Source organism: Notamacropus eugenii, chromosome 3 (genome assembly GCF_028372415.1).
Source record: "Notamacropus eugenii isolate mMacEug1 chromosome 3, mMacEug1.pri_v2, whole genome shotgun sequence".
NCBI lineage: Eukaryota > Metazoa > Chordata > Mammalia > Diprotodontia > Macropodidae > Notamacropus > Notamacropus eugenii.
The window spans coordinates 469,644,820-469,670,632 of record NC_092874.1 but is presented as its reverse complement, the minus strand read 5'-3'; the positions used below and the strand labels follow the sequence as shown (position 1 = coordinate 469,670,632).

Sequence of the window (25,813 nt, the reverse complement as noted above, 5' to 3'; positions counted from 1 at the left end):
AATCATCCAGCCATATGGTACTGTCTAAGTAGTGGATCAGTAGATTAGATTAGGTACATGATACACATTAGTAAATGACCATAGTAATCTACTGTTTGATAAATTCAAAGATCCAAGTTTTGGGAAACAAGAAGTCACCATTTGACAAAAATTGATGAGAAAACTGGAAAGCAGTTTGGAAGAATCTAGGTATAGACCAGTATCTCACACTATATACCCAGAAAAAGTCAAAATGGATAAGTAATTTGGACATAAAGGGTGATATGATAAATACATTAGGGGTGCATGGCATATTTATACCTGTCAGGTCTATGGATAAGGGAAGAGTTTTTGACCTAACAAGAGGATCATGAGATGTAAAATGGATAATTTTGATTACATAAAATTAAAAATTTTTATACAAACAAAACCAAATGCAGCCAAAACTAGAAGCAGGAAACTTGGAAAAAATGTACAGCAACTCTCTCTGATAAAGGCCTCATTTCTCAAATATGTAGGAAACTGAGTCAAATTATGAACCATACCCCAATTAATAAATGATCAAAGGATATGAAGAGGCAGTTTTCAGAAGAAGAAATCAAAACTATCAATAGTTATGTAAAAAATGTTCTAAATCACTATTGATTAGAGAAGTACAAATTGAAACAACTCTGAGATACCACCTCATAGCTATCATACTGACTAATGCAGCGTTAAAGGAAAATGACAAATGCTGGAGGGAATATAAAAAATTGAGACACTAATGCACTGTTGGTAGAATTGTGAACTGGTCTAACCATTATGTAAAACAATTTGGACTTATTCCCAGAAGGCTACTAAGTTATCTAAACCCTTTGACCCCATAATACCTCCACTAGGTCTGTATCCCAAAAAGAAAAAAAGAAGGAAGAGGGAAGGACCTATTTTTATGTTAAAAAAATATTTATAGCAGCTCTTTTTTGGGGTGGCAAAGAATTGGAAATTGAAGGGATGTCCGTGAATATGGGAATGGCTGAACAAGTTGTGTAATGTGATTGTGACGGAATATTTTTGGGCTCTAAAGGAACCTGGAAAGATTAATATGAACCCATGCAAAGTGAGGTGAGCAGAATCCAGAGGACATTGTATGTAGTAACAGAACTATTGTAAAGACAATCAACTGTGAAAGAGCTAGCTCCTCTGATAAAGATCGTAATCCAAGACAATTCCAACAGGCTCGTGATGAAAAATGCTCTGTGCCTTCAGAGAGATCTGATGAATTCTGAGTGTAGATGGAAACAAGCTTTTCCATTTTCCTTATCTTTCTTGCTTTTTTTGCAACATGGCTAATAATGGAAATATGTTTTGCATAACAACATGTATAATTTCTATATTGTTTGCTTTCTAAATGGATCTGAGAAAGGGAGAGAATTTGGAATTCAAAATTTTAAAATGTGAATTTTAAAAATAGATAAAAATGTTGTTAAAAAGATCTCTTTCAAAAAAAAATTTTTGGGGGGATCCTACTGTCATGTAATGTATTAGCTATCCTTACCTGCTTTGGGTCATCTGTGAATTTTCTAAGCATGCCATCTGGGCCTTCATCCAAGTCACCAATTAAAAATGTTAACCATCGAAGAACTAAATAGAATCCCTTGAACAATGTGCTGGAGATGTCCTTCCAAATTGACACAGAACCATTAATGCATGGTTCTTGGGGCCTGGCTGTTTTACCAATTTTGAATTCATTTAACTGCCATGCCATCTCTCCATAGAATCTCTCAGTAGGATCATAGAACTTAGAAGGGGCCATAGAGATTGCTATGACACTCTTCTCTTTGTACAGATAAGGAAACTAAGGCAAGAATTTCATGGTTTTATTTTATATTGCACAGTTAGTAATTAGAGGGGCAGAGATTTGAATTCATGTCCTCTGGTTCCAAATGCGTTTATTTTCCCTCTAGGCTATGTTACCTCTGGGGAGAAGGGGAAAGGAGAAAGTTCTGTGTGTCTACCCTTGAGCCATGTGACTCTCACTTTTGGCCTTGTTATATTCTTCCATCTAATAAAGCAAACTATTTTAAAGTTTGTTTACTTGCTGAAATGTATCAGTATTAAACATCAGTTCAAATTGCCACGAGGCTGGAATAGTAAAAGGGAGTGCTCAGAAGAAAAAAGCCTTTCTTTGGTGAGCTGCAAAGGGCAGGTCCACCAGAGCAGGTTTTCCTGCTGCAGATTAATGACCAATTACTCTTTCGCTGATCTGTTCTGGATAAAGCGACATTTTCCATTTTAAAGCATAAATATAAAAGGATGCCTAAATAATTGTTCTGGTCCTCTTAATGCACATCACTTCCACATGTAGAGATCCCTTTGAAGGCAATATTAAGTTCCAAGAAGAGAAGCAGAGTGGGAGGAACATTGGCCCTTCCTTTGGTCCATGATTTCGTCCACCATGGGCACACACACACTCCATCGCTGGGGATCTCAACCCATCCAGCGTTCTCATCTTCGGTGATGCTTGTCTCTCTCTTTCCATACGTTCTCCACTGAGGAGCCACGTCATGAGTGACACGATTTCTTTGTAGCCTTTTTTAGTCTACTAGGACTATCAATGTAAAACTCATGCCCAGAACCAAAACTGTGGGTTTATGCAGCCTGGGTTTAGTCTTGGGGGCTTTTCACAAATTTCTCTTTTTGGCCTATTTTCCCTCCTGGGAAATCAAACTGGCTCGTTTTGCTCTTTTCTAACGTCTTATATGAGAAAATCAGAATGCAGTTTGTGCTATGATGGTTATAGAAAAGGTAAAAAAAGATCCGTCTTTTTTCATACAAGCACTTAGACAAGTGATATATTTGAATAAAGAACAGACTTTATTTCACTCAATGGAAAATGCATAATGCAAAAATTGACACCCAGGACCACAGATGGTCAAGACAACTCTCCTTCCCTCTTTGAATACAGTTCCTGAAACACAGTAGGATCTTGAGTCTTTAAGCTAATTTATTGTCATTTGCTTCCATGAAACTCATCTCCCTCGGACTTGTAGTACCACTCTGTGGCTGGGGTGTCCCAAAGATGGAAAAGCACTTTAAGAGTTGATGTTCTTTCCCCGAATATCTGCTTAGTTCTAATAATTCAGGCTACTAATGAAGTGAAAGATCTGGTTGTGTTCCTCCTCAGCACCAATGTTTCTTGCTCCTCAGCACCAGTTCCCTCTTGGAGTCAGAATTCTTTCATTTGGTGCAGGGGTGACCCATCCCCTTTTCTTTCCCCTTTATCTCTTCATTTTTCTCTCTTCAGCTTCAGATCTATGCCAGTTCTCTCTTTTAAAAGATCAAGTCTAAGGGTATATATAGCCTATGGACATTATCATGTACAATAGACATGACTCTGTCAGTCATCATTAATGTACTGCCAGTAGGTCAGCTGGTACCTAGGACATTGGTGCTCTCCTGCATAGCATCAAAGCCATATTCTCAATACCAGAACAAAATCTCAAATGTGAAAAAAAATCTTGAATGTGTTGTCAGTAGGGATGTTTATTCCTTTTATAGAGAGGCATCTTCAGTGTCAGAATAAAGACTTCCTCTTTTAATATTATTGACCTTAACGAGGTTTCTCTTCATCAAAATCTCTGATCTTTCTTTTCTTATTGAAATGATTTGTCATAATGAATGTCTTCCTGATATTCCCTTTTTCCTAGTATGACATCACCTTGATCATAATAGCCAACTTTTTCAAATGTTTTGTTCCATTCTCTTTTTTATTTAATATTTTATTTTATTATTTTTATAATTATTTATAAATAATTAATATTTATTATAATATTTTATTTCTCTCTATTTTATTTTCTGTCTACATTCTCTATTTTATTTAATATTTTAACTTTATATTCAACATGTCAAACATTAGAATTCTTTGGAATGTGTAACAATAGAAATAACCTTGCTCATTGACCTTCTGATAATGAACATTAGTTGAGACATAAAACAGGGAGGTGGATGTTTAACAAAACATTAACCAATGTGATGGAAATCTATGCAGAGTCTTTGGTCAAGAAGAGATTCACTGTGGATGGTCAGGTCCTTCAGATGCTCCTGTTTGTGGATGACATTACATCGATTTCCTCGAGCCTCAAGTCACTTAAGATCCTTGTGGGAGAGATCTGTGGTCCCTCAGAGGAGTTTGGCCTTTTCATCCATCTAGGAAAGGCCAAATGGATGAAATATGGCTGTTGTCCGGATTACAACATTCATTGGGATGGATATCCTATTAAGCTTGTCCAATAGTACATACTTGGGACAAACAGTAAGGCTAGACAGTGAGCTAGGTCCGGGTTTGAACAGGAGGAGAAGGAATGAGATTGCTTTAGGCATTTTTCATACATTCCAGAATGTCAGTACTTAAAAAATTTGTTCTTGGTTACACGCAAAAATGATTTTTAGCATTTATTTAAAAAAATCTTGAGTTCCAAATTCTCTCCCTCTCTCCCTCCCCTTTCCCTTCCTTAAGAAGGCAAACAATTTGCTATAGATTATATGTGTGCAGTCATGTAAAACATGTTTCCATGTTGCAAAACTAACCAAAAACCCCAAGAAAAATAAAGAAAGAATAAAAGTGTGCTTTGATCTCCATAAATACCCCAACTATTTTTTCTGTGGAGGTGGATAGCAGTTTTCATCATGAGTCATTCAGAATTGTCTTGGATCACTGTATTGCTGAGAATAGCTGTCATTCACAATTGATCATCATTGCAACGTTGTTGTTACTGTGTACAATACTCTACCGGCTCTGTTCACTTTGCATCAGTTCATATAAGACTTCCCAGGTTTTTCTGAAAACATGCTGCTCATCATTTCTTGTAGCACAATAGTACTCTTTCACAATCATTTACCACAACTCGTTCAGCCATTCCCCAATTGATCGGCATCCCCTCAATTTCCAATTCTTTGCCATCACAAAAAGAGCTGCTAAAGATAATTTTGGATATATAGATCCTTTTATTTTTCCTTTGATCTCTTTGGAGTGCAGACCTAGTAGTGGTATCAGCACTATTTGCAAAGTAGACAACATGTAGCTTGGTAGCAGTCTGACCAATGGACTCGATCTAGCTAGCAAAATGAATTCAATCTATTTAAACAGAAATGAATTACTCTAAAGTCACTTTAGAGAGCTCCTGTCCTACTGAGGCAGAGCAGAGGGGAAACCCTACTTCAGAGATGCGTATTTATTCTCCCAAGTGGAAACGTAACAATCACTAAGGCCACTATCATTCAGCCAAACTTACTTTCTTACAGAAACTCACATCCCCCCTCCACTTTCTGTCTCTACATCTTTGCACAGGCGATCTTCTATGCCTGGAAGTATTCCCTACTCACCTCTGCCTCTTACTATCTCTAGCTCCCATTAAGACTCTGTTCATGCACCTATCCTATGCAAAGCCTTTTTTGGTTTCCCCTATTATTTGTGATCTCTCTTTTCCCTTGTAACATCCTATTACCTCACAATAGGATGGAGCTCCTTGATTGTAGGAAATTATTAACTGGGACTGGGTGTCTGGGGCTTTGCTAAAGGGTGCTAAAATTTATAAGGTGCTAACTGCGCTTCAGTTTTTAAGCAACATGGAAGTAATTGAATTTATCAGCTAGTCGTCAGCTATTAGATGGTTCATTTCCTTCCCCCAGGGGCTACATCCCAAGTGAGAGCCTCCCTCGCCCAAGACTAGCTTCCCTACTCCTGGTCAGCAGTGATCTCAGGGTATTCCAGGGTTTGCCAAGGCTCCCAGATTTCCAGTTGTGATTCTTCATGTTACCTTCTTCCCAGAAATTGTCTGAAATAGTAGCAGTTAGGTGGTGCTGGAGTCAGGAGGACCTTAGTTCAAATCTTACCTCAGACACTTGACACTTAACTAGCTGTGTGGCCTTAGGAGGGTCACTTAACTCCAATTGCCTCAAAAAAAAAAAGCTGAGATTTTTTTTTTCCATTGCTGATGATTCGTTCAAGTCAACAAACAAATCTGTTAAGTAATTATTGTGGGCAAGACACAGTGCTAAGTGCTGGGCAGACAAAGGTATCACATAGATTTTGGTTTCAAGGAACTTGCAATCTAGTCCAAAAATACACATGCCCTAAATCTCTGAGGTCTCTGTAATGAAGAACACACTCCCCGTTTGGTCCTCTGGACTCAAGAATGGTCATTCCATCAATCAGATTTCAAAGTTGTTTCTCCTCAGATCCTTGTCATTGTAAAAATGTTTCTCTTTGTCCTACTCTTTGGGTTCCTCTTCAATTTGTAAATATCCTCAAAATTATATTTGTATAATATTGTATCATAGGAGATTTTGTTTACTTCATTCTAAATTAGCTCATATGAGCTTCTCAGAATGATACACGCATGAACATATACATGTATGTACCTCCACACACACATGTATATTTGCATGTAACCACTGAGGGAATGTTGCTTTTGCTTGTTTTAATGTTTGTTTTGCTTGGCTTTACATATTTGTAAAAAGAAATTTGGTCTTTTTGATCAATTTTTTTCTAATGGTGTAAAGGTGGGAAGTAGAAAAAATAGATTTCTGTTCTTTTTTTTTCTTAAATAGAGAGATGAGAGAGGAGTCCATCTGTAGACAAGAAATGTTGCTTGTATTTTCATATGAAGACACTAAATTATTAACTTTACTGAACTATTTTATTTTGTAAAATAAAGAAACCTCTCAGGAAGTGAAAATAATCTATAAATGTATGTAATATAAAAATGAAACACATCAAGAAAATTTTGTATGTATACTATACATATTGTATATACAAATATCTATCTCGCTGTTCAGCCTTCATTCTTGAAGAGGGCCAGCGACATCATGAGGTCACACACACTCACAATGGTGATCTGAGGATGAGTAAGAAGCTGAGGTCCACGCAAAGTGCTAGGGGTCTCTGCTAGAGGGAGAACTCACTTTCAGCCTGCAGGGTCTCTGAAGCCTTCCTGATGGAGGTGCTGCCAGAGTTAGGATTTGAATGGCGGGAGGGGCTTCAATCAAGTCCAAAGAAGGTGATGAAAAGTGCAGAAGTGTCCGTTCCAGGTGTGAGGCCCACGTGGACAAAGGCCCAGAAGGGAGATAGTGGGACTGGAACAAGCCCAGGAGAAAGATTGATTTCTAGATTCAAGGAGAGTTTATCTCTAAATAAACCATAGCATAGGTTTTTCTTAACAAGACTTCAAAGTTAGTGTTTTAGGATATCTCAAATAAACAGTACATCCTATGCTTTTAGAACGATGTGGCTCCTAAGTTCTAAACATGAATGATTCTTACAGGTCAGAAGCAATCTATTAGCCTGAAAGGATGTAGCAGCAGTCAGGTTTCCAAGGGAAACTTCCTTCCCACCTCTCCCACTGCCTATTCCTCCCCCCATTCCATCTTTGCCCTTGATGGGCAAACTGTTCGCAAAACTTCTTTGTGGGCAGTAGTCACAGGATCATAGATTTCTGAGCTGACTGTAGAGGGCATCTACGACACCCTTCATTGTACAGATGAGGAAACTGAGGCATAGGAAAGGTAAGAAATGTGCCAAAGTTCACGTAGGTAGAGAGGGGTAGACCTGGGACTTCAACCCACATCATTCACTGCACATTCAACATTTTTTCTACTGTACTGGCTCATAATGAGGAGTCAGAAATTTTACTACCTAATGGACATTGATGCCTGACAAAACCCAGCAGAAGAACATCAGAAGATCTTAGAGACCTTGACACAGAAGCGTGGACTTACCCATTTGCAAGACAAGTTTGGAATTAAAATGGAAGTGAGGGAAGAACAGTTGGAAAACACCTAACAAAAGTGATAACCCTCTCTGCATTCCCACACCTGGGTCCCTCACATCTGGAACCCTGGTCTCCTTCTGCCAATCCTGATTCAGCAAGGTTACTTGACATTGGAATGGATACTCAGGGCTAAGTCCTTTGACTGATCTGTTTCCTGATCTGTGATGACATTCAGAACTCCACTGAGCTTTTAGGGAGGAGAAGAAAGGCTAGGCCAGTGGTACTGTTGGAAATCTATTTCCATGCCATCTCCTTCTAACCCTCCCCTCCCATCCAAGTTACATACATTTTTATCTACATCAAAACTATTTCTGGGGCCCCTTTGGTATTAAATTCCTTGATCCATCCCTGGTACCAGTAGAAAAGAGGGAGATGAATGATTCCTTCAAATCTCAGATGTAAGCAACTGGTGGTGGTAGGGACGGCAGCCATACAGCTGTGGCTGCCTGCTGCTGATGCATTCCAGGGGTTCCATCCACCAGACTCAGAAAAGAAAATACTCCTGCAAGGTTCCTATTTCACAACTGTTAACTGTCAGGTGGGCCCAAGCTTTGTGAGGTTTTCATTGCAGTATGTGTGTGAAAATGAGGATGTGAAGAACCAGGTAAAAGCTTTGGACTGTGTGAGGCAAGGAGCTCACCTGGAATGGTCTGGGGTTTGCTTTTATCTTCCCCCTTCTCCTCTTCTGTTACTGTTTAGTTCTGGTTGCTGATCCTGGAGTAGGCAGTGGCTCCTTGTTCAGATCCTACTTTGGGTGCTTACTACCTAATCCTATGATCTTGGGAAAGTCACTTAACTTCCATGGGCCTCAGTTTCCTCATTTGTAAAAAGAGGAGGTAGAATCATAGAGCTTCTCAGAAGTCTCCCAACTCTCTATCTGTGATCTCTCAAAAGTCAGAGTCAGAGAAATGAGTAGTGCCAGAAACCCAGAACTGGGAGGAACCTGGCAGTCCAACACCCTCTTTCTTTTGTAGCACCACTCTGGTGTCCCTTCCCCAACTGACACTGGTGGTACCTGGCTGTGGTCCCCAGAGGGCAATTGATTACTTCTCCTCTCAGTGTTCTAAGGGCAATCCTGAGAAGCCCAAGTTATAGTACTGTCATAAGCCCCCACCAGTGTGCTTCCCAGTAAATAGATTTACTGAAAAGCTTGCCAAATTCAAGAAGAGTTGGTACAAAATATTCTTCTCAACTTGAGGATGCTCTTTCTCTTTGAACCAAAATGTCCCTTGAGAAACTGTGCTCAAACTTAATATACAAAATGTGGAGAATACATGTGGACTCTGGCCCCTGGAAGTCCTTTTTCCCTCTTTTTTGGAGTACTCATGAAATTACCCTTAGATGTGGCTCTCTGTTGGACTCTGCAGATCATTAGTTTTCTATAGTTCATAAGTTGGAACTTCTCTCTGTCACGAGAGATCATGATTCTTGAGGCTGTCACCATCGTTGGGAAACTGTTTATCCAAATACATTAACAGGTATTTCCTCTGCAATTAGTCACTACTGCTCCAGTGGCCAAAGTCAATGGGACTTCTCATGGCCCTGGGAGGTCTCCTGAACTCTCTTAGTCACCTGGGCACTGTCTTCTTAGAATTCTCATTCAAGCAAGATCAAGAAAGAATAAACTTAGAAACAAGGGCACCCCGAGGAGCTCAGGGATGCATCGTGATGGGGTGAGAGATTGGGCGAGTTCTTTTCTCCCCAACCAGCAGCTCATAGCAGTGCTTGCCTCACTCATTTCCAGGAAAGAAAAGAGACCAAGAGATCCACAAGTTGTCTTCTTGGTATATGAGCTCAGTTCCAGCTCCACACCCCTTGAGAGCATGGATACATGAACTTATAGAGAGGCACATATGACAGTCATATGTAAATCACGTGCTATCACCTTCAGTCACACTACTGGCACTCAATCACTACATCTTCTCATCTTCTCCTCCTTCCTTCCTTTCCCTCTTCTAGGCTTCTTCTCCTTCTTCTGCTCCTCCTTCTTCTCCTCCTCCTCTCCCTTCTTCTTCTCCATCTTCTTTTTCTTCTTCTTCTACTTCTCCTCCTCCTCCTCCTCTTTGTGCTCCTCCTCCTTCTTATTCTTCTCCTCCTCCCCTCCTACTGCTCCTACTCCTCTTCCTCCTCCAAGCAGGACTAGAAGAACTCAGACTGCCTAGTTCAGATGAGGGAGACAGTGTGATACAATGATTGAAATTGGTAGGAAAAGACTTAGGTTCAAATCCTGGCTCTGCCACTTAGTACCTTGTAACCACATTCAGTTTCTTCATCTGTAAAATGACATGGTTAGGCTAGATGACCTCTGAAGTCACTTCCAGCTCCCAATATACCCCTCAGGGGTATGAAAGGAAATCTAACAATATTTTCATCTTTGCTGCTCATTGAAGCCTTCATGTGCTCTTGGCTGTGTTCATTGCTGCCTGACAACAGACTCTTTCTCACCATGTGATCAATTCCCCAAATATTGGTGGGCTGGATGGCTTGGGGCTATGCACTGAGAACTCAGCCAGTGGTTTGGCCTTTCCTGCTACTGCCAGCACAGCTGCTTTGGTAGGATCCCTGACTATCCCGCTTTTCATGCTCTGGTTTTGGTGGCTTATCCTTGGACTGCCCCCTCTAGCATCCTTTGGTTTCTGAGCTTCTCCTCTCCTTTGGTTTCTGAGCTTCTCCTCTCCTTTGGTTTCTGAGCTTCTCCTCTCCTTTGGTTTCTGAGCTTCTCCTCTCCTTTGGTGTTTGATTCTATCATCCATCCAGGAGAGCCCTTCCAGCAGATCTTCTGACTGACACAGGGTGTAGGTGGTCTTCAATAATCTCTCATTTCAAAGTCATTATCAAGACAACCTCTGCCTCCTCAAATGGCCCTTGGGATACCTGAATTCAACAGTCCAGCATACCTTGTCTTCTTTCCTAATGCTCCAAAAAGTTACTTGGAATTCTCTAGAGTGAAAAGATGAGTCATTTCCTCATAACAGGACCATTGGCACTGCCATCCTTCTAAGTTTCAGTTGTGTGGGATTATGCCTTGCATGCTTGATGACAACACCCTCCAAAACTTGGAATTTTCTCCATCTTTCCTTGGGAAACATGGGGAAATAAGATCAATGGCTCCCACCGATGGATGGAAGTGAGGCACCATAGAACCTTAAGTCTAGAGCTAGAGGTTACACAGTTCAGCCTTCCTATTTTGTAGATAAGGAAACTGAGGCTTGGGAAAGATGAATGACTTCCCAAGGTCAGAAGGGAAAGAGCACTCTTCCAAGCAGTTGTATTGCTCTGGGAATTTGGTGACAAGAGCTTGGAGTTGCTTCATTGGTTGTCCTAGGTTCTATATCAGCCTCATGTCCAAGGAACCATCTCCACGACAATGCTGGTGTTATGGGGATAAACTCTCCCCTTGGGTACACCACCGGCCTGTCTTTGCTTCAGTACTCATGGCCTGCCAAGTGCAAGTGCTTTGGGCTGGGAGTGGACGTCCCAAACTCAAAACATTGTTGAAATGCAGCAAACCAGAATGATGTTCTCTCTAAAAGAAAGACGTGAGTTTAGATACATGATTCAGCTGACTGTAACCCCAGTTTTCACAGTGTTGTCTCTTGTGAAAGACAGCTTTTCCAGTCTGACCTGAGTTTGCACTCAGTGCTGCCTGTCAGGTTGGAGAACCTGTAGTCCTGGGAGAGCAATAAACATAGACCTAAGGGAGAAGCACAGGAAATGGTTGGACCCAGAAAACGCCAAGATCCTTACAAATGGGTTGACTCTTTGGCAGGGACTTTGGCAGGAGAAAGGACCATCTGGGTGAGAAGGGAGCCAGGGCTTCCATTCCCTACAAGTTGAGATTCTGCTGAAGAAGCTTTTTCTTGGGGTACTTTCTTAAAGCAAACACTCAGGTCCCTAAAATGAAAGGGCGTGAGAGTCTTTACCCAGGAATCTGGGGGCCACTCAGGCCCATGGAGTCAGTGTAGTAGAATAGAAAGGGGAGAAGAGTGGCTGCCACTTTTCTGCATGTTTCTTATCTCCTGTGTTCTCCCTATTCTATGGGAGAATTGTCTAACGGACAATTAGCATGAAGGACACCTGAGGCACTTTGTCTGCATTAGTCTTTCTCTAAAATCTTGGTAAAGGAGAACAAAATAATTACCATCTGTGTATACTGAAGGTCTGTCATATGGGGAGGGGATAGATTCCTCTGCTTGTCCCCAGTGCTTACTTAGCACAGTGCTTGGCACATGGTAGGCCCTTAATAAGTACTTGTTGACTTGATTTGACCGTTCTTGCTTGGCTCTAGAGAGAAGAATTATGAACAAGGAAGTAGAAGTTGTAAAGAGGCAGATTTAGTCTTGATAACAAGGAAAACATTCTTATTACTTAGAGCAATTCAAAAGTGGAGGGCGTTTTCTCTATGTGTAGTAGGCTTCTCTTTGGGGAGTTTTGAGCAGAGGCCTTGAGATCAAGCCAGAGGCAGCATGGGGTAATGAACAGAATGACAGAGGGAGTCAGGTAGTGGATTTAAATCCTACCTCAGATACTTACTGGTTGTATAACCTTGGCTTCTGTTGCTTCAGCCCATCTCCTGGGAAATAAGGGAGTTGGACCAGATAGCCTGTGGTAGCGTTGTAGTGGAGATTCTTTCTTAGGGTAGGATGGGACTGCCTGGTTATGAGGTATCCTCCAACTCTGAACTTCTGTGAGGTTTCTGTCCTTCTTTATTTGAGAAAATTCTCACTCCCTTTTCTCACTTCTCCTACTCAAGCCCACCTCCTTTCCATTATTAAAGAAACAATTTAGGAAAGAGACAATAAAGCTAGGGTAATAAAACAAAATGGAAGCTCTAGTCTCCCTTTTCTGGGATTTATTGTCTTAAGGATCAGTAAATGGAACTGGAGGACAAACTAACTTTGGATGAAAGGTTTCTGCAGACACACATACGACCATGTTATTTTTCTCAGGGGTGCTCTAGGCTCCCATTTTGGATGAGGTCATTAATTAGCTTGATCTTCCACTTGGCTTTGAAAGCAGGAGTAAAGGGCTCAGGTATAACTGCCAAACTTGGCACCAAAAGTTCCAGCTTCCATTTCCACATTTCCACATTGGAGGTAGAATGACATTTGAAGGATCAGCTTCTTAGCATGATGGTTATGAAAGCATGTCTGCCATGTTAGATTCACCCAGAAGAAAATGGCATACATAGATGGGCTGCCATCTTTATCATTGCAGAGAGGGCCCACATCATTGTGCCCACAGATCCACTGATGCATTGAATTATGAATTTAGTTGTCTGACTTTTGCAAGAAGTTGGGAGAGATTCCTTTCCTATACTCAAAGACCATGTGTATAGACAGGCTATTATCCTGATCCTCATTCTCCTCCTACAATATCTTCTATATCTAGAGCTGTTCCTCAGGCTGGTCAATTATCTTTTCTGTTCTCCATCCTCTCTTTGTCCAACTTCCTTCTTCATACTCAGGGTAATGACTTTTGGCCCACTGAAATCAGGGTGCCATGTGCAAAAGTTATAATGCCACAGCTCTTTTACTTTCAGGACCCTTCCCCACTATGGCAGTATGAGGACCCAAGCCCCATGCATGCCCCCTTATCATCCCCCTGAAATACCTCTCCATCTCTGCCAAGGTGAGCCTGATTTACTATCAGGCCCTGGCCATGCCTCACACCCTTCATTAAGGTTTGGGAAAAGAAGGGACTGCCCCACCATTTGAGTCCCTGTATATGTCCTCCTGTATGGCCAAATCTCTGGGGATCAGCCACCATGAGGGTGTCTCTTCCCCTGTCCAACTGTCTCTGGTCAAGAGTATGTGTTCAACAATCTGATTTCTTTACCTTCACATTGTTGCTACTTCCAAATTACCTCTTGGCAACTCCCCTGGATGTATCTGACCTTTGGCACTATGTATGGGTGCCTTAGCTTATAAATCCTGGACAATAGGTGGTCTGAAACTCTCAGCAGCTGCATGGACCTCCCAATGTTCCTTAGGATGTGTAGAGATCAAAAGATGGGATCTTGTGTCCCAAGGGGAGTGACAATACCCAGATTGGGACCAGGGAGCTTCCCTCAAACCTCATGTCCTTTGGTTCTCTTTCCTCCAAACTCATAAGCAGACCCAGTAGGGGTGAGACACAGGGCCCACCCTCAGTCCCTTTGAGTGGAATGTGGCTCCTCACTTGAGCTCAGGCCTAGGACTCCTTTAGGGGGTAAACCCAAGGAGAAAAGGACTGGGGGAGATGCTTGCTGATAACAAAGTGTAGAGGATCCTAACTGACTTTCTTGGTTGTGTCCATTGGACCAATATAATTTCAGTGGAAGAGCTCCTTGGGAAAAAAGGGAGTAAGGATAAGAAGGAAGCTCTTTGTGTATCTGGGGACTCTAGAAGAGACTAGCCCTGTATCCTATCCTCTGACTTACTGTCTCCCTTAATGAAAAGAAGACTTGGGTAAGGTCATGTGTTGAGGTATATTCATGAAAGATAGATTCGTAACAGCTTGCAGTAGGAAATCTCAAAGTTTTGAGGGTAGAAATGACAACCACCATGCTCCCAGGTGAAATAGATCTTAATGCCGTGTCAGAGACAGAATGAATCTGACTTCATTCTTATCATCTCATGGAAATCTCTCTTTTCTTTTTATTTTCATTTGCCCATGAAATGTCACTCTTTCTCCCCTCGGAACTATGGCCCTCACCAACTTCCTGATTCCTTCATGAAATGCCCTATTTGTAGAATCATAAATCATAGATCCAGAGATGGAAAAAAATCTTAGAGGTCATCTAGTCCAAATGCTTCATTTTACAGATGAAGAAACTGAGGACCGTGGACTGTAGATGAGTTGCCCAAGGTTACATAGGTGATAGATATTAGAAACAAGATTTGAACCCAAGACTTTCAATTTTAGAGTCAGTATTCTTTCCTGTGTTCTATTCCTTAAATCCAGTTCAGTTCAATTCAATTCAAGACAAATGAAATCTATGCAAGTGGTCCATTTAAGTCAATTCAGTTCATACCCATTCAGTTCAATCCAGTATGGCACGTGCTTATTATCTGGTCTTTTGCAGACTAGATGGCTCTGGCACTTATTGATGGAATTACTGCGGAGAATTCTTTTAACTTCTCTGAACTTTAGTTTCCCTGAAGATAAAATTGCGACAATAATACCTTCCTTGGATCTGATGGGATACTCTATGGGAAAGCACTTAATAACTGGAAATTAATATATAAATGCAAAGCTAGAGGTGAAGCTGTGGGCATAAATACTGTCTAAGTGGCCCCGCAGCAGGGTCCCCTCCTTGGAGGGACCCCTGGCTCCTCTGAAGATCAGTTCCCTTTTGTAAATCATAATCCAGCTAAAGTAATTGGTCAGCTCTTATCTATTGGCTTACACTATATACCTAAAAGACCAGAAATTAATTTTGCATCCTGATATGGAGGAATTAGAACAGGGGGATGAAAATTTTTTAAAGTAGGTTGGGACCAAAAAAAGTTACGATTTTCTGAGACAAGACAAAATAAACCCAGGGGAAGAGGCAATAAGACTTAAAAAAAATGAAGATATTCAGGGGGTGGGGGACAAGGAATTCTTGACAGAGGTTGGGAAGAATTTTTTTTTTCCATTTATGGGTCCAAAATATTTGGACATTATAAGCAGATGGCAATAAGTAGCTCCATCCTTTAAGTCTGTTGAACAAACCTTGTACCTGCCTCCTGGCTCGAGCCATCCTAGCTATCGTTCCCAATGCTGCCACCTGTCAGGAACTTGAATGCACAGCACTGAACTGCTCTTTTACCTCTTCCTGCAGGTTTATCCCCGCTACATGTCTATGTTGCATTCATTCTTCATTTCTTTGTTTACTCATTTAGTTATTCATTCATTCGTACATTTATCTGTTTGTTTATTCATCCATTCATTCACTTGTGTATTTGTTTGCCCAGAATTATTATTTCATCTGAGTTTGATGCCCAAGGTAAGGACATTTCCTCAGCCAAGACAGATCTCAACTGCTCTGCAGCTTAGACCAAGAGAATTGCCTGCGGCTGTCTAGAATTTAATAGGCTTGCCCCAGGGTGCCACAGCCAGTGTCTGTCAGAGGTGGGGCTCACACAAGTTATCCCAGCTTACAAGCCAGATCCTAGCACCAACAATGTTCACTCCCGCTTTTTAAACCCATTTTGGAAGAAATTGTTAAGGTTACTGTTGTTAGAAAAGCAGGGGAAGGAGGGACATAAAAATAACTTTCAGGAGCCTCTAATTCTAATAGACAACCAGCCAGCTAGATAACTAGCTAGCTAGACTTTAGAGTGGGTGGGCATTTATTAGGAGCTTACTATAATCTGGGCACCATGCTTGAGGTACATTTAAAATGAAACCAGCCAGTTTCTTCCCTACAGAAGCTTATTTCCTTATGGGGAAAAACAGGACATTCAAGAGTGTTGAAAAGGGGAGGGGGCCTTGATGAGGGGGCTACAGCACGTGACTTGACAGCTTGGTTCCCAGCTAGATAGGGTAAAAAGCTCACATATCAGAGCCAAAGGGGAACCAGAAGTAGACTCTTAATGCTGAGATTTATATAATGTTCTAAGGTACGTCAAACACTTGACATGGATTAAGCACTAAGTAAATGCTCTGTCTGTAATTCTGCCTCTCTCTTTTCTTTTCTCTCTGCCTTCTCCCTCTCTGTCCTCTCCCTCTGTCTGTTTGCCTGTCTCTGTCTGTCTGTCTGTCTGTCTCTCTCATTCATTCTCTGTGTCTATTGTGTTCTTTCACTTTCTGTCTCTTTTACTGTTTCTCTCTTCTTCTCTCTGTGTCTCTCTGTCTCTCATTTAAGTCTCATAACCTTGTGAAGTAAACACTCTAGGTATCATTTTCCCCATCATGGAATGAGGAAACAGAGACTCTGAAAGGTAAAGTGACTGCCCATGGTTACACAGTCATTGTCAGGGCTAAAATTGGAACTCAGGTCTTTCTGACTTTATGTCTAGTGCTCTCTGCTATGACACATCGTTTCTTTTCATGAAGGCATTCCAGGGCAATGGGGCACCTAATTTTTTTTCATTTTCTTTCATTTGTAATAGATGCATGCATGCAGAAATACTTCACAGGCACACACACACACACACACACACACCACTCTCAAGAGCTATATTGACCAGTCTTGATCTAAAGTTTCAGCTGTTTCCTCTGCACCCATGAAGAATGGGGAAGCAAGAGTCAGACAGGGGGACTTCGAAAGGAAACACTGAGGCAGAAACTCTCAACCGATGTCTTTAGTCAGTTCTCGCTTGTTCCCAAGGTCCCCTTAAGGTACAACCAAATAAAAGCTACTTTTGTTTTTGGAAAAGCTAGTAAGAAAGGGTTTGACAGGTACTTCCTAACTCTCCCATGACTACCGGTTCTGCCCATCTAAAGGACAATGGTAATTAATGTTCATCATGAGAGAGGCTGCTGTAACTGGCTTTGGAGTAAGAGGAACCTGAGTTAGTTTTGCCTCTGCCTTGCTGGCCTTGAGACACTCTCTGGGAAAGTCATTAACCTCATGGTGCTCCTAGGTAAGTCTCTAATTCTGTAAGTTGCAGACTAGGAAGTCGGTAAAGGAGTCTCCTCCCTATGAAATCACATGTCTGGATCCCTGGATCCCTGGATCCCCAAACCAACTGTTGATTGATAGATGACTTTTTATTAACCAGCACATTGTACCAGTCCTGGTTCCCCAGTTCCTCCCACCCCTCACTGTGCCAAATGACAAAGGATTTATTGTAGAAAATTAGATTCAGAGGATCATAGGATCAAACATTTAGATCTGGAAGGAGGCTCAGAAGCCTCTAGTCCAACCACTTCAGAAACTGAGGCCCAGTAGAGTGAAATGACTTACCTAAGGTCACACAGATAGATGCAATTTCCGAAGGTGTATAATTTAGGGTGGCAGATTTAAAGCTGGGGGGGATACTTTAAGGGAGATTTCAGAGCCAAAAGCAATGGGTGAAAAAGTTTAGGTTTAACATCAAAACAAAACTTCTTAACAATTAGAACTGTCCAAAAGTAGGTGGTAATGGGTTTTTATTCCTTGGAGGACTTCAATCGGAAGTTAGACAACTACTTATATAATAGCAGAGATTCCTTTTGGGTATGGGTTGGGCAGGGTTCAAGGACTTTTGTGTCATGAATTCCTTTGACAGTTTGGCGAAACCTGTGAAACCTTTCTTAGAATAATGTGTTTTAAATATCCAAATAGTGCTAGTAGGTAGCACTTATATAATTCTTGAAGGTGTGCAAAGCACTTTTCCAGATATCATCTTGTTTTATCTTTGCAACAAACCCTGGGAAGTAGTACTATTATTATTGCCATTTTATAGTTGAAGAAACTGAGGCAGTAGTGACTTCCCAGGGTCACACAGGTAGGAGGTGTCTGAGGTGCTATTTGAATTCAGGACTTCCTGATTCCAAGTCTAGCACTCTAGCCAATATACCTACTAGCTGCCTTAAATAGAATATCCGATTACAAAGGAAACCAATTACATTGAAATAAAGTTATTGAAATAGTAATAGAGCAAGTTAATGGGCTTCAGGTTAAGGCTGTTTTATTTGTTCTTTTTTCTTGAAGAGGACTGTCACATCAGGGAGGTGATGCCATGACGTGCAAGTAAATTGGATTTAAGGTCAAAGTCACCAGCCTTACTGTCTCCTTTGGAGCCATCTGGACCCAGTGGCCAGAGATAGATCAACATAACTGGAGATGGCCCACTCAGGTTAAGCTCCCTTGGACTAGATGATTAACTCTTCTAACTAAAAATCTGTGATTTAGTCCAACCCACTCATTTTTACAAAGGAGGAAACTGAGTCCCAGAGATGTTAAAATGACTTGGCCAAGTTCAACAGAGAGCAAGGATAAAACTGGGATTCAAACCCAGGTTCCCTGACTCCAAAACCAATATTATTTTCTACTTCTCCCAGGGAAAATCAGTAATTTATTAACAGCTTCCTATGTGCCAAGCACTGTGCTAAGTGCTGGAAACATTGGAGGCTGAATGGAGGATAAATAGTTGTTTCCCCCAAAGTACAAACTTTTTATTTAAGGACTCCTTGCTTGGTTTGGCTGCCATTGAGCTAACTGAAAGGGGGGAGAAGGGAACCCTAAATCTGCTGGACCCTTTCGAAACAAAGAAGCATCTTTTCTGGTGGTTTCATTAACTCTTACACTTAATCAGAATGTCCAGATGTTGAAGGGCCAAACTCACACATTCGCAGGTGTGGTAGTGCAAACACCTTCCACGCTCCCCGGAGGACTGGCTATTTATAACAGCCAAAAACCAAAATGAAGCATAGAGCTCAGGCTGTTTAGCCTGTTTGGTGGCATCTGTAAGAAGCACAATTGGCCAATATCCATCCACTCTTTCCATCATCAGCCTCATTCCATGAGGGAAATGCAACTAGTCCTGGGTCTACGTTTGGATTTGATTTCTCCCATCTCCCCGTGAAAATAATCCCAGCCAGCTCAAAGGTTGGATCCTCATTCACAAGAGGACAGAATCAGGGGGTCTCCCATTTGGAAGGGTCCTCAAGAATCTTTCTGTCCAATCCAAACCTCACCATGAATTCCTTTTACCTACAACAAATGCTTCCATGGTGTTAGCTCGAAGACCTCCTCTGATACTGCTCTCACTAACTCCCAAGGAAAGCCTTTCCACATTTGGCTAGCTTTCACTGTGAATAAGTTTTTCCTCAAATTAAGCCAGAATTGGACTCTTTCTACTAGATGACCTTAGTTCTTCCTTCTGAGATCAAGCAGAATATAGCTAATTCCTCCTAGGAAGGCAGCTAGGTGGCACAGTGGAGAGAGTGCTAGAATTGGCATCAGAGAAACCTCAGTTCAAATCTTCCCCTAGGTATTTATGAGCTGTGTGACCCTGGACCACCGCCACCACCACATCCTCATCACTAACCTCTCAGACTCAGTTGTAAAACAGATAATTATAACACCTACTTCACAGTCATCGTTGTAAAGGTCAGGTCAGATAAGGAAAGGAAACACACATTTATGAAGCACCTACTATGTGTTTTGCTAAGCACTTTGCAAATGTTTAAGTGTTATACAATACTAGCTGTTCTTATTTTCCAGGTGACAGGCTTTTAAGTGTATAAAGACAGGCATGGTGTCTCACATAAACCTTCTCTTCTCAAGGTTAAAATTCTCTAATTCCTATGACTAATTCTCAAATTTATCATTTCTCTTTAACCCCAGATTCCATTCCAAGCCCTTTTCCTTTTCTTCTCTGGCCACCACTGACTGAGAGGAGGTGCCTAGTGAGATCAATAAAGCCGAAGACTTTCAGAGGCTAAAAGACATTGAAAGGTAAGGGGGAAAGACTTCAGATGGAAAACCGACCTTACCCAGCCTTGAAAGGCTGAGAGGCTTAATTGCATAAGAAGAGACCAACCAGGGGCATAGACTAATTCCACTCCTTTGTTTCTAGACTCTCATCTCCATAAGATTCCTAAAGGAGTATGGGAAGCAAAAGAAACAGAGATCACCCTAATCAAAATGGGAGCTATTTAATGAGGGAATTGACTTTTGAGCCTGAAGAAAGTGTCATAGAGAGAAGAGCTAAGCTTTCTCCTATATAGGAGATGACAGAGAACTCCAGAATCTGAGGGAGTCAAAGGAAAGCATTGGTTTCAATGCATTTTTTTGTCTCTCTGTGTTAACTTAATAGACTGTTCAAAAGGTTATTCACACAGTGGGTGTTTTGATGGCAATTCCCTGTGGAGGAGCATGGAGGGGTTCAATATTGCACCAGTGAAAGGAAGAGATTTACAGTGGTATGATCACAGATCCATGTGGTTACAAGAAAGTAAATGTTCCTGACTGTCTTAATCAAATTATCAAATAGATCAAATTATCTGGAAAAAATGGCATGATTTTGAGCATGAGAAACCCTAAATCTAGTCTTTGCCCCCATGGAGCTTACAGTCCAGTAAGAAGTTAAGATTTGCATAAAAAATAATCCAAGGGGAGAACATGAGCTAGGTACCATCAGTGTATGTGCTAATATTGAGGGGACAAGAGAATACTTCTTGAGAAAGGTGACATTTGAGTTGGGCTTTAGAGAGAGGTCTTTGAGGACTTCACTAGGTGGAGATAAGGGAAAAGGAGGGAAGAATAAATAGTTGATGGTCATATGGGTGATCTGAGGGGCACTTAGAAGAGAGCACCCCAGATTCACTAGGAAAAGGTCAAGTAGGTGAACAATGCCCATTTTCCAGACTGACATGACGTGGGACTGGTAGCTCATTGAATTAGTCCATCAGTGAAATTTGAGTAGGCATTGCATATGGATGGTGAGCTGGGCCCAGGATAGTGAAAGACATTGAACTATTATGGTATGTTCCACTATTTCCAGTTTGTTGATGCTACAAAAGCCACTATTTTTATCACCAGCATTTCTTGATGGTGCTAAATGTCTTTGAATCATGGACCAGCACAGCCTTTTGAAGGACCCCATGGGCACACACTCCAAAAAGCAATGAAAAGTAGCATGGTGAATGTCAGTAGGCAGTAGTATACATAGCCATTGATGACTTGGAAAGAAATGAAAGTTCTCTGAGGAGACTTGAGCTTGAATCCTGCTTCAGACATTTACTAGTGTGCATGCTAAAAACAATTTCTTTAATTCTCTGGGCCTCAGTTTTCTCCTCTGTAAAATGAGGGGGTTGAACTTCATGGCCACTAAGTCCCTTCCAACTTCAAATCTCTGTCTCTGTGAGTCTAAAGCTAGCCCAAAGAGGAACTTCGTTTTTTTGTTCAACTATTTATTCCAAATGATATTTCAGTGATGGGCTCTCCCTGCAATGTGGCCAGAACAGTGATATTACACCAGGCTCCTGAACACTTAAATATCCTATGAAGTGTTTGAGAATTGAGGGTAGAATGGCCAACAACTGGGCTTCATAAGCAAAAGCAGAAGGTCTTGTGAGAAGGGGGTGCAAAGAATGACTGAGGAGCATCTCTTTAAATGCTAAAAATCAAAATGAAACAAAATACTGGATCCAAGCAATATAGCAGAGAGACTTGAAATCACAAGCTTGATGGTTAGATTCCTAGGAGATAGGGCTTCTGATCTTGCCTCTGGTTTCATCTTGTGTGATCCTGGGCAAGGGACTCAATCTCTTTAGCTGCTGTTGTCTCATTTGTAAAATGAGGATAAAAATAAGCTGTAGAACCTACTTCCTAGGGCTGCTCTGGGGCTTAAGTGAGATAAATACACCCAATGTGTTTCTCAAATCTTACATTGCTCTATAGATATGAGCTAGTTTTATCCCTTCTCATTTTTCTTGCTTTGTATTTGATGGAGTTCAGAGCGATTTGACAGTCACTATCTTTGTTATTCTCTTATGTATTATGTTCAGTAAAGTCAGTAGATAAAATAATTGCCTTTTGTAATTGAACAAAAGTGTTGGTATCGAAGGGAACCTTCTGTAGACCTACTGAGAGCATCTCTAGAACAACTCCAAGTCTCACCTAAAAATCCTACCTTCTGTAAGAAAAGTATCCCCCTTTACGCTAACGCATTCCCTCTAAAAGGATTTCCAATGTATACTGCATGGATTCTGTTTGCACATAGTGGTACCTATTGTTTTTTGTTCTTTTTTAGTTATTTTTTGGTTGTATGGGACTCTTTTCGATCCTTGTTTTTTTTTTGGGGGGGGGTGTTGAGCAGTTCTTGGCACAGATACTACAATAGTTTGCATTTCCTTCTCCAGCTCATTTTACAGATAAGAAAACTGAGGCAAACAGGGTTAATTGACTTACATAGGTTCTCATAGCTATGAGTTTGAATTTGAACTCAGGTCTTCCTGACTTCAGACTCAGTGCCCTATCCACTTTACCACCTAGCTGCCCTGAATGGCACCTAGTAGGTACTTAATAAATGTTGTTGGCTTAACTAGATACGCACTTCATCCTGGTCTCACTGGTTTTGATTTTTTTTTTTTTCCTGTTAGCTCTCTGCATTTGGAGAACTTTTCACTTCAGAAAGTTTGGAGGCTTTGAGTATTTGCACATCTAGTAAAATGCTAATTTATAAGTATTTGTTTGTCACTGTTACTCTCAAGTGATGGCATATAACAGTTTTTACCATTGATAGCACTCCATTTCCATTAGGGTTTAGTTGCTGGATGCTCGAGGCTATTTGGGGAGTGGTCTATAGGAGAGGGATTTCAGTCTGTTAGAGTTATAAAAGGTCATGAATTCTTAGTGCAAACTTCTTGTCATCATACCCTTTGAGGTAACTAGCAGCCTGCATATATGTTACAGTATCCCTCAGCATCGTCACTGTTACCACTGTTCTGCTCTCATCTTTTTGGAAGATGTTCAGTTAGAATCAGTCTGAGGGTAGGTCACTAAACTGCAATTAAATCCTCTGTTTACATTGGATGTCACCAATATAGCTATCATCTTAATTTTTAAAGGAAAAAGTTAAAGGGATGAAGCTCAATTTTGTTACAGTCTTATAGCACATGGGCTTTTTTTTTCTTTGGGGGTATCTTTTAGCAATGTACAGAACAGGTTACTTTTTTTTCCCCCTTGAAGACTAATTGCATACTATAACTTCTTTAAATAAATTAAGAGTATTGGAAAATGTAAGCTCATCTGCAAGCACCCTGAAAGTGTGTTTGGGACCACTCCAGTAGCAGACTGGACAAAAAGGTTGACATGGATTTTGTCCTGTTCCCCCATGGGTTTAATTTCTCCCACTAGACCACTCTGTTCTAGTTTGGAGATTATGAGTATCCATTATGGAAACATAAATTAATAAAGTCTTTTTTGAATTTCTAAACTCTTTGCAAATAGAGATTGTTTCATTCTTTGTACTTGCATCTCTGTTAGTCCTGCACAAGGTCTTGAACGTAGTAGGTGCTTTAAGAAATTCTCGACGATTGATTAAGTCTAGGCTGTTCAGTTAAAAAGAAAAAACAAGTTATTATAATTAGTCTCAGTTTTCCTCTTTTAACAAATGAAATTTAAGTAAAAATGATCTTGGACCAAGTTGCTATCCCTGTGGGGAGAGTTACATATGCCCTGGGGTTACTGTAGACACTCAGCTTTCTTTCTGAGAAGGGAAATTTGATTTTCTTTTGAGTTAAATGATAAAAGCAGCTTTGGAGTGTGGACCCAGAGTGGGGAGGGGGCTTAGTGGAAAAGAGAAAAAAGGGTGAAACAGCAGAGACTCCCCCCAGACCAGTCAGTTGCCACAACATTAATGCTTTATAGACTGTTTACAAAACAGTCTATAAAATCTATGCCAGCCTTCACGACTTTTACAAACTTTCCCATGTATCATCTCATTTGATCCTTGCAAGTACCCAGGGAGGTGTGGGCTATCGTTATTCCCATTTTATAGATGAGGCAGATTGAGGTTAAGTGACTTGGAATCACAAAGACCCGAGTTCCAATTTTACCTCAGAAGCTTACTAGCTGTGTGGCCCTGGAGAAGTCACATAACCTCTTCCGGCCTCAGTTTCCCTATTTGTAATATAGGGATAACAATATTATCTAAATGACAGGGTTGTGAGGAGCAAACAACATTGCAGATATCAATATAAATGCCAGCTAATATTGCTGTTTTTCTTTTAGCTATTATATGAATCCAAACTTACTGAGTTTCTACCAAGTGCTGAATCCCACTGGTAATTTCCATCGGTAGGATGTGTGATTTAGGGATTAAGAGTCCTGAATTTAGAGCCAGGGGGCCAGATTTCAAGCCTCAGCCTTGCTCATAATGTTGAAGCCCTTTTCTCTCTGGGCCACCTTTTCTCATCTATAAGAAGAAGATGTTGGATTGAATGACCCCTAATGCTCCTTCCAGCCCTAAATCTAAGTTCTGGTGACCTATTACCATTAATTGAAGAGAAAAATTAGGGATTTTTTCATGGATTGATCTGCTGCATTCTGCCGTTAGCAAATCAGACTGGCATGCTTTGGGTCTGACCCCATAGACCAGTCATTGATGTCAAAGGAAAATCAGTGACCTTCCTAAGGTTAATTCTTTGTGTCTTACATTCAGTCTTGAAACATCTCCAGCACATGCCTTTCTCCTCCATAAATCAGATAAAAAAATAAAATATAACTCCTTTCAAAATGTCTCTGTGGCAAGTTTACTATAAACTAAGGTGGGGGGGGAAGCCCCTCAGGCAGGACCTTAACCATTTCTCATTGTCCCCCTCTCCCCTCCCCAAGCCTGAGTTAACTTCTTGGCAGGTCATAGCTCTCCTTAGCTTTGTGGTTTTTCACCCAATGGCTGTAGGGGTTAGAAGCTGGGGCAGGGTTACCATATTCCCACCTCACTCCCTTAAAGGGTATTTTTATTTTTGGAAACCTAGGTTAAAATGAATTTCCTTTGATGTAACTGAACTCAAGTAATTAAGTGTGTATTTCAACCCATGCCTTTTCCCCCCAGTGAGAATCTCACATTGTTGGCCAGGGAGGTTACTGCTTTGTCAGAGAGCGAAACAGTTCCTTTAACCAAAGACACAGAGTCCCCTTTGGGTCTAATTAGGTTACACACCTTTCATGTTAAAGAATGGGGTGGGGGGGGCACTTTTCATTGCAGGTCACCTGAGTGAATATGAGTTAAATATTACACCATGACCCCCAGCCCCTCCAGCCTCCAGCCCCCATCCCCTCCAGCCTCCAGCTAGGTTTCTGAAACTGAACTAACACTCAGTTTGCTCTTTCCTTTCAATCTCGGTGAAGAGCTTTTCACTGTCATTTGAATGCCACCAGTACTTCTTTTAAATTTGGAAGCAGGGCGCCTTCGATTCAGGGTCTTTTTTTCATTTCTCTCTGACGCCAGGGCATTTGGAGGATGCACAGACGAAGTGGCTCCTGGTAGGATGTCACTAGGAGTCGGCAGAAGACTCAGAGATGTTCTGATAATCTGAAAGAAAACTTCTCTTAGGAGCAGACCTTATCTGATCAAATAGAATGAATGAATGATTCAATGGATGGATGGACAAATGGATGA

The 25,813-nt window shown here is 41.1% G+C and overlaps 1 protein-coding gene across 1 annotated transcript in view; it reads left to right on the top strand.

Moving 5' to 3' along the window:
* Positions 1–20,199, top strand: part of BBS9 (Bardet-Biedl syndrome 9) — a 655,958-nt gene extending 635,759 nt beyond the window's left edge. Inside the window, exon 21 of the mRNA XM_072598867.1 lies at positions 20,032–20,199. Coding sequence (XP_072454968.1) covers positions 20,032–20,129 — 98 coding nt within the window. The 3' untranslated portion in view covers positions 20,130–20,199. The remainder of the gene's footprint in view (positions 1–20,031) is intronic.
* The last annotated feature ends 5,614 nt before the right edge of the window (positions 20,200–25,813 follow it).